General features: G+C 40.2%; 1 protein-coding gene across 2 annotated transcripts in view; it reads left to right on the top strand.

The window, feature by feature from the left end:
* The window catches only part of LOC137977497 (uncharacterized), a 12,380-nt gene extending 5,875 nt beyond the window's left edge, over positions 1-6,505 (top strand). For both annotated transcript variants that reach the window (XM_068824737.1, XM_068824738.1), the window contains exons 4-6: positions 154-267; positions 1,024-1,056; positions 2,607-6,505. In XM_068824737.1, coding sequence (XP_068680838.1) covers positions 154-267; positions 1,024-1,056; positions 2,607-2,665 — 206 coding nt within the window. In that variant the 3' untranslated portion in view covers positions 2,666-6,505. The remainder of the gene's footprint in view (positions 1-153; positions 268-1,023; positions 1,057-2,606) is intronic.
* Positions 6,506-10,000: the final 3,495 nt, after the last annotated feature.

Consider the following 10,000-nt stretch of genomic DNA (forward strand, 5'->3'; position numbering starts at 1 on the left):
CCAATACAATCAGTGGACAACTGACTGACCCAATTAATGCTCACTGAAGAAAGGGAGGAGGAGGGGGAATAATGCTCTGTTTTTTATGCATGGCAGCCTTTTTGTTTGTTTTTATAACTTAATATGTTCTTGATAAGCATCATTTTTTTCTAGAGCCAGCTGAGAGTAGTGATGGTGGTGTGCATGCTTCCAGCAAGGGTTGTTTTTGTCTGAGCAATTCTCAAGATTCATTTAATAATCAGCAGTGTGTGGAGTATTTACGTAATGGTGAGTAAATAAAAGCTGGCCTGTTCCTTTTATGTAGTAATGTCTCATGAAATTATACATGAAATACATAAGGGGCACACCATTATACAACCCTCTTCCCCTTCCGATCCCTTGTTTACCATTAAAGCTGCAATCTTGCCTTTAGCTTTAAGAAGTCTTTGTTAAAATGATATTTTTTCGAAGAAGTTTCACCAGATGACGCTGGTCGATGGTCACCATGCATTAACTCATTAATTGAACCAGACAGCAAAAATGAAATGACTAAAATTTTCATAATAATAGCATGTGCATAAAGATTGCCTTTACCAGGTCAAAAAAGTAACTTTTTGGCTAACTGACTTACTAAGTCCTTACGTATTCTCCTATTGGCAAGATGAGGAAGGATGGTGATGGCTTAAATAATAAATGGAAAAGAACAGATGAAGCCCAAAGCATGCATGCTTAAACACCATGCCCCAGTTGTTCAAAGGATGGATAGCGCTATCCACCGCATAAATCACTATACAGTGGGTAAGTAATAACGAAAGCAATAATTGCGCTATCCAATGGATAGTGATTTATCTGGTGAATAGCGTTATCCACCTTTTATACAACTGGGGCTAGGAGAATGATTGCTCAAGAAGTGAGCTCTTACACACTTGTCCGACAGACTCATAAAAAACATCATCCTTTTATCCTTTTTATTTCAACTCAGTCATTATGCCTTGCAGTATCACGTTAACCATGGATCACATGTACATTTCATTTTAATTTCAGCATGGCAAAAAGTTCTGTTAGATGCCAAAAAAGGTAAGAACTACCAGTGTTCGACACTTACTTTCTTACTAATTTGCCCTTTGGACAACCAGTTTTGTGTTTTTGGTTGCCCGTGGTTTTTTTTCGGTTGCCCACCTTCTAAAGACCAGTTGCCCATTAAAACTCAAAGGAGGCTTGTAAAAATGTCAGTTTTCTGTAAAATGTGTGTAAAATGGGTTTGGCAGAGCAACACGACTCCTGCTCTGTGTCCATGGTGTTTTAGTAGCCTTCACAGTTTTGCTTTGACAAGCGTATCTTTCGATTTTCCTGTTATATAAGAGATCAAGGGAAATCCCTTGAATATCTCTTTGAGATTAGGTTGGTTTTGAATTCAATGCCGTTTGTCTAACAGAATGTTCTTTAAGCCTTTCAAAGCTGGTTGCAATTGCACGATAAAAGGTAGAATTTTCTTGTGCGCTTGTTCGATATCAAAGCAGTATCGTAGAGTATTTGGCCATGCGAAAACTGGGTTCCGGAGAAAGATAAAGGCTACGAACGTGTTCCTTCTTCCAATCTTTTTTGTGGTTTGTACCAATATATTTTAAACAGAGATATTAATGCCGCAACCACGAACAATTTATTTTCACAACTAACTGTCAACTTTATTGTCAATTTTTCACTCGTGAGTTTGCACGGTCTGGAATCCTTATGAGATATAAGGCGAGATTGCTGTCATCATTTTGTTAGCGAACGGGACTTTGGGCGTGATGCCCAACGAGTTTGCCAAGCAGAAAGGTCTCTGATGAGTCTCTTGGTCGGGATGAAACGAGCGTAGTAAAACGAACCACGAACAATGTATTTTCACAAGTAACTGTCAACTTTTTGTCAAAGAGATGTAACGTTGTTATTTTTAATAGTGTTTGTGGTGACTACGTTATATTACTACGCACTTTCTTCATTGCAAATCAAATCATTCCGCAAAATAGTAGTCGAACAAAAATTCTGATTTCCCGATCGGGCAAGTCTTAGAGTTGTTTTACTTGCCCACTGATATATTTCGCTTGCCTTGGGCAATCGGGCAAGCATTAGTGTCGAACACTGACTACTAGTTTGATAATCTGATATAATGTGAAAATCTCAGTTAATTCAGAACTGACTGTATCAATAAGGGGCCTAACATCCTCTTTCTCTAGGGGTGCCTGGGGTATGCCACATTTAGATGACAATGTCATGTTGTCATTGTCAAAATTATATTCAATCCTAGGTTTGAAAGAATCTATCTCAATATTTTTTCAATTACAGGGCCTAGTTGTTCAAAAGCCAATTAACACTAATCCCGGATTAAAAAGAAACCAAGGAGTTAATTTCTCTACTCTACTAAATGTTGTTCATTGATGATATTTGGCAAAACTTTACAATAGAAGAAGTCGATCTTGAAAAAAAAAATTAGCAAAAGAAACTTTAGCCAAAAAGTTGAAAACATGAAGCAAAAGTTTACCTTAATCCTTGATTAAGCTAATCGGCTTTCGAACAACCTGGCCAAGAACTGTAGGGAAAAAGTAGGTAACTTTTGATTCACTTGTTTTGCTTCTTTTTTTCTTTAGGCCTAGTGACTTATCTGAATGTGGATTCTGATCCTGCTTTGCGTGAGAGAAAAACATAACCCCTTGCAAGCAATAAATGAGGTGCTTCCATTAGGTCATAGAATGTCGGTCAATTGTCACAATACTGTTTTGATTCCTTTCTGCCCAAGAGTAAGTTATTCACTTCAGTTCATAACTGTGGTACAGGTTTTTTTGAATTGAAGTATTTTTGTTATGAACAGTTTCCACAAACCAGTTTAAATTTCGTTTTCACCCCAAAAAAAATTAATTTACAATATTAGGCATGTTTAAATTTAGTTATTTATAATAATATTTGCGAGTGCAATTTTGTACATCTTTTGCCATTTATGGACTTTTGTCATTTTTGCAATGCAAGCGTGAACTTGCCATTAGTTAGGAAAATGAAAAAAAATTTTGAGAAAAATTAACAAAATTATTTCTAAAATTTGTTCTTATTTAGATGTCATTTGGGGAAAAAGAGAACAGAGAATTTAATGGGGTGATTTCAATTCAGGGAAATATCAATGCCAAATAAGTTCACAAAAAGTTTGAAAACATTGAGGCATTAACAAACAGGGACAGCAGAGTCAGATGATGAGAGAGGCATATGTAGCCCCCACATGGGGCTTTTACACCCGCCTCCCCTCCCTTCCATGCGATATGCTCTGCTACCCCTGATGAAAGTGATGCCGATCTCTCTGACGAAAGCTTCAGGTAGCTTTTATTTAATGTGATTCCCAGTGCAATGGTCAACCATTGATCATCCTCACTGAGGATAATAATTGAGCGGGATCCTTTTTGCAGTTAGCTGAAAGTAAAAACGTAGCCCAAAGAAAGAAGGATAAGACTTTCAAAGCTGGCTTGTGAGTCCCATTCACATTTGACTTGAATCAAATGCCATTTTGGACATTTCCAGATTCTGATAGAGTATTAATTAATCAGTTCCTATTTGGAACTAATTGGAAACTCAGCATCCATGTATTTGCAGCAGTGTCCCAGGGATAGGGACTCGCATATAAAAGTGCTGGGGATGCTCGTTGTATTGCTTAGGGGCATAAATATCGTATTTTGGTCCCAGGGTGGTCTGGGGAAAGCGCCGTCGGATGTACCTGTGAAGGTCTCACTGAGGGTTGCATGTGTAGAAATATAAAAATTATTTAATTTATTTAAAATAATTCTGGTCTCCTTTAAGGGTTTAATTCAAAATTTCCAATGAGCATCCCCACCCCCCTACATATGCAAAGACCCAGAGTACACAAAAGTGAGCAGAACGACATGCAAAACGTGAAATTCTGAGAGTTGAAGGGGCTCAGTACAGTAGTCACGCTATGTTGGACTTGTTTTTGGATGAACAGATGTCTTGAATCGGTTTGTTTTTTGCAATATCGTGCTGCTTTCTGCCCAGTGATTATTTACTGCCCTCTGTAAGGTTGAAAATGGATTACAACTTGAAAATTTTCTAGCCTCACTATCAATAGACGTCCTGCAAAATTAAGAAACCCTTGAGAAATAAGCCAAAAATTCCTGTGAAAAAATTCATTGTACCCAGAAAAAACGTTATTTTTGAAATGTTGAGCATTTCATGCTAGTAAATAGGACATGCATATGTTTTGTACAGTTTTTTTGAGAATGATTTTGTACTGCCCCGGTAGTGCAGATGGTAATGCAAGTCCAATGCTTGAATCACAAATGTCGAGCAAGGCTTAAACAGAACTTCTACTGCAACCAAATATAACCACAGGAAATAATTCGAAATGATGTTTACGATAAATATTTTTGAAAAATGGGCCCTTTGTACATGTACCTGAAATAAATGAATTTTAGAATGTCAGAACGAAAGGGCAACGTCACACATTACAATATTATTCATTCATGATGGCAGCGCCCTGGATATTCAAAAGTGAAAAAATTTTTTTTTTTTTTTGAAAAAAGAACTTTTCAAGAAAATTTGATTACAAACATTATTTCCACAGGTTTAAATTTATTTTTGGGCGAGGAGTTTCCCTTTAAAGCCTAGACATGAAGGCCATTTGCTACAGAGTTTAGGGGAATGAAAATGATCGTGAGCTTATTAAGGGAGCCTGTGTCTCTTATACAAGGCCTAGAAGTCAACCCTTTCCAGAGTAGATTTATTGATAGACTACTCCCTTGGGAGATTCAACAGGCCCACTGTTGTAAAAGCCAATCAAAACAAAGCAATCTCAGTGTCAAGGGAAATATAATACTTTTCGTGCAAAACACCTGTTCCTAAAAGTAAATGTACTCTGGAAAGGGTGAACTCCTGGAATGATTTCTTAAGTAAAATGGGAGTATTCATAACTATTTATAATCGCCAGCTGCGCAGGCTGTCAAAGCTTCCACGGGTAGTTGCCTACGTGGTGTCGTCTGTATGGGCTGTGCTCCCAGTGGTAATTGAAAGATTTTTATCTTGTGATAGGGGAATCTTTGTTTACGTTTTTTGCCTCATTTGCTATCATTTTCTAATCAGTCAGCCATGAATAAAGTGCTGAATATTGAAAGTGGGTTGCATAATGAACTCTCTATGACTGCAATTCTCAATTTTCAAATGCCCCATAATACACTTTGTTTGCCCCCCACCCCCAAATTTTGTATAACCATTGTTTTCAAATGCTCTTGGGGACACTGCATATTCCTAAGAGCATTTGAGAACAACAGTTTATGCAAAGTGTATTATGGGGCATTCGAAAATAGATACCAGACAATCTCTGGGAAATAATGCTTTGAAAATTCAAAATTTTACATAGGATGTATTAGCACCTTTACCACCGAAGAATTTATCCGTTTTTGAGGGCTAATAACTGGCTCGTTATTAAAGCTAAAAGGTTTAAAACTGAAGGTTCAACCGAGTTTAACAAAAACTTTACTCTTCGTAGTTATTATTTCAAAATAGCATGTTGACTCGTATGATAATAAAACACGATTTAAACAATGACGTGAGCAAAGATTCCTTTATAGAGTTATCAAATCTATGCAATCAAGAAAGGAAGCAAAGTGATCAGTGTTAATATGAGTTGACTGCTGTGAGGACACAAGCAAGTTGAGAGCTTGGGTTTCGACGACCTCGACGAGAATGAAAAGGGAAGAAAGCAACCAGTTTGAGCAAAACCGTCATGGAGCGAAAAGCAAAGGAAGTTTTTAAGTTACGGACTGCAACCGGAAGTGAGCGGTTTTCTTTTTTTACTTGTCTTGACACTGCCACATTCGCATTGCTTCGTATCTTAGAGATGATTAGTTTTAAAAATATGGCTGAGGCTACCCTCATGGAATGCGAAATGTTCACTTCCGGTTTCCATCCGTGGCTCTGTCTCCCCAATGGTTCTGCGTGCACCGCACGTGCGTTTTACATTTTTGTACATTTCTTTGCCGTTAACGACGTGAATTGACCAAATTCGAGGTTATGTAGAGGACGTTAGCAACCGACGATGAACTTTCAATTTTCACCTTTTTTTTGTACCAAGAAAGCTTGTACACATTTTCCATGCCGAACGACGTTGAAGCTCGTCGTCCTTGCTTAAGCTCTCAATTATTTCCTAGTGGTGTTTACATCGAGTTTTAATGCACTCTGTGCAGGAAGGACATCAAGGGTGCTTATTTATGAAGGTGGGGATTTCGTGTAGAGATAGTGGATCAGAAGGTGAATCGAGTCTCGCCTTCTTTGCCTTGAGCAAGTCTTTAGCTTCTCTCCCGTGTGCCAGCGTGCTTTGATTTGATATCAAGCGTAAGCCAGTCTCTAATTTTAAACAAGCCCACAGACTATTTAATTTGTTATAGTAAGAACTGTCAGGGTAGGTGGGTCATTGATGGAATTTTTTCGGAACGTTAACCTAGTTTGAAAGCCAAATGTGTGAATTTGCAGACGATTAAAAGGATTTTCCTAATTTACTGACAAATGGATCATTATTCTTGTAGTTTGTTTCTCTTATTTTTAAGTCTTCCGTGTCATGTTGGAAACAGGTATCAGCATCCTTAAAACTGTGGAATTGCTCAGAAACGCAGCCTGCACGCTGAAGTCCGATCTCACTCCAGAGAAAGAATTGGATACCGCCATGAGACTGTGATATGTGCGGTAAAATCCATCATAAAGCGCGGAAAAATTTCCAAGTGGAACGCAAAACCTCCATTCCCTAGGGCCTTTACAAATGAAACTGGCTGAATTTCTGAGCAATGTTCATTTCGAATTTCCAATTCTTGAGTCGATAAATCCAAAGGGCGCCTGAAAATTTTCTCGTTTAATGGTTATTGAGCAGTGATACCTGCAGAGCCTCTTCTAGAAGGCGTGGCACAAAGTCATACAGGTTGTTTTATTTCGCGCTAACCAAACAGAGGGTCATTAATTAACTGTCACTTTTATGGACAAAAATACAGCGTTAACACGAGACTGAGGGCTGAAAACAATGCTCTGCCTGGATCTGAGTTCTGCCCGTCAAATTTACGCATTACTGCCCACGATGGAAAAATGTCTCGTTACCTTCGTCTGCTGCAATGGTATTACCATTCGGTGACAGGTAAAGCTTCAAGACTTCTCCGAAGTCAATAACAAAATCGCCATTGTTTAACTACACGTGGATGAAAGAGCGATGTATATTCATGTGTTAGCGAACTTGTTTCCTTACTTCATTTGGCACGTAGCCGCGTAGTTGTTTGGCCAGGTCGCCATGCCACTTAGCCTCCTAGCCGTGTAGCTCCGTAACCGCGTGGCCACAGATTCCAGATGTGTTTTGGAGTGGCAGGCATTCTCGTCACCAGAGCCTCGATCGACCCAAGGCTCCGGGAAACTGTCTGTAGGAGAATATGCGCCGTAGGGTTCTTATAGCCAAAAAATGGGCTATTTGAACCTTACGATGCCTGCTCACTCCTCGTTTTCAATCACGACCCTAGAGCTCTTCTCTTGACTGAGGGAGAGAAGAGCTCTGGGGAACCCTGAAACAAAGTGACTTGTCATTGGTTTTCGTGAAAAACAATCAAAAGCGTCTCTAATTGGTGCATTCATAATAGCACGAGGAGTGAGCAGGCGCAGTGAGGTTCAAATTGCCATTTTTTGGCTATAAGATCCCTACGGCGCATGTTCCCCTAAATAGAGTTTCCCAGAGCCTTGGGTCTACCCCGAGGCTCTGGTGACGAGAATGTCTTCGTTATAACATGAATGCACCAATTAGAGACGCTCTTGATTGTTCTTCACGAAAAACCAATGAGAAGACACTTTGTTTCAGGGTTCCCCAGAGCTCTTCTCTCCCTCAGTCAAGAGAAGAGCTCTGGGGTCGAGATTGGGGTGGCAGTCGGTATTCTGCAGTTACTGTGCCTTTCAAGGTCAACCGACAAATGCGTTTTTCGCTACCGTCAATCAAATGTTCGGTGGCTCCTCCGAGCTTCCGACTTCTGTCGAGCGCGCAGTAATCAAATCACATCGTTAAGCCCAGTTTAGTCAACATAGTCGGAAGTTGGGTGGAGCCGCTTAACATTTGATTGACGGAAGCGAAAAACGCATTTGTCGGTTGACGTCCGCATATTATTGAAAGGCGCAGTAAGTCTAATTGCGTTTGTGCATGCAAAGATCTAAAACCTTTGAGTGGAAACATCGCAAGGTCAGCAATATCATCCATTGAACTATAAACCTCCCAAACGTTGGACACAACCATGAAGGTCATTTGTGCCGGAATGGGAAAAACGGGCACTAAATCCATTGCTAAGGCCTTGCGTCACCTTGGATTTGAGGTCTTTGATTGGGAAGAGCAGATCTTTGACTTTATGAATCACTGGCTCGGTGTTTTCCAAAATGGCGTTTGAAAGTGCCAAAAATTTGGGTCGGTCGGACGACGTACGCGTTAAACGAAGAAAAAAAGAGGATGGCCTAAGAGAATGCTAAAAAGCTGGGAAAAGTGTGGGTGTTCTAATTGCCGGAAGCAAGTCTGGAAATATTGAAGGACATAAAATTGAATTCCCCGATTGGAGCTTACTTCAATATCCGCGGGGTATGCACATTTGTGCCGGCTACCAAGAAGAAAAACAACAACAAAAGAAGAAGAAAGTAAATGTTGGTGTTTGTCTGTAGATAGCATTCACCCTACCATAAAATTCACCAGCTCACACTCTCCCATCAGTGTTCCTTTCCTTGACGTTAACGTCTCACTAACTAGTGGCGGAAGCATAAAGCATAAATACAGACCTATACACGAAACCTACAGACAAACACCAACACCAACATTTACTTTATTCTTCTTGTCACCCTCTACACAGCAAAAACCCATTACTTTCAGCTTAGCACTCGGCCTGCGACGAATTTGTTCCACCAACGAAACGTTCAAGTCGTTCAAGATTCGCACTACTCACAGGCAGCCCAAGCTCGTTATACGATTTATAGACTTTGTATGCGAAAATTAAGTTTGAGCTTATAAATGCTAAAATAAGCTGTAAATGTAGAAATAAACTTCACTTGTCTCTACGTACAGTTGTCCTAGTCTGTTCTGTGCAATCGGAAGGCAAACTGTGTCCCTTTTAGACGGGTTTGTGGCTCTCGAATTTTTTGGATGTCGTTAGTTGTCATTTCCCTTCATAAAGAGAAGAAAGAAAAGCTGGTGACTCGCGGCGACCTCTTTCCACAAATTGCTCTCGCATCACAAAGCAACGGCCCGAATCGCCATAAAAACACCACAGCCTTAAGGCCAGATAAATTTCCTATCACATCAACTTCACTCCGGGACCACACAGCGATTTTTGGCGGATAAATTCCAAATAATGTTCGGCTTTCTATATTTTCCCATTTGCTCAGCTAGATGTGTGGCTTGGCCAATGAGAGTGCAGAATATAATATGATCGAATGTAATATGATCGCCATTAAGCGGTGGTTCGTTTAGCACATTTTAAGGAAGGATCTCTCTCCTCCGCAGAGGCTCAAGGAGGTGAATCCGCTGAGCGAGGTACAAGCGGGCGCAAAAAAGTGAGGTAACGATAGAGGAACCGCCCAATCGATCTCTTTTCTTGCGCCTGCACTCACCTTGCACAGCGGACACATCCTAACGCCTTACCGATCACAGCCGATCACCTTACCGATAACTGAACCTCTGCGGAGGAGAGAGAGGAAGGATTACATTTTGCAAACGTTGGCCGTGTAGCACTTATATTTGAACAGGCTTAACTGATTAGAGTGTAATTTGAACCATGTGAGCGTTACGCCTACTAATGGACATGGCCCACACAAGGAATTGAACCCACGACCTTCGGGTTAGATCACTGCTGCTCTACCGACTGAGCTACAAGGTCAGACGGGAGCAGGCCGATTGAAATGAAGATGTTAACGCTCACATGGTTCATATGGGGTAGAGACCTAGCACTTCACATCACACTGTAATCAGTTAAGTCTTTTCAAATATAAGTGC

The sequence above is a fragment of the Montipora foliosa genome, chromosome 11 (genome assembly GCF_036669935.1).
Source record: "Montipora foliosa isolate CH-2021 chromosome 11, ASM3666993v2, whole genome shotgun sequence".
NCBI classification, from domain to species: Eukaryota; Metazoa; Cnidaria; class Anthozoa; order Scleractinia; family Acroporidae; genus Montipora; species Montipora foliosa.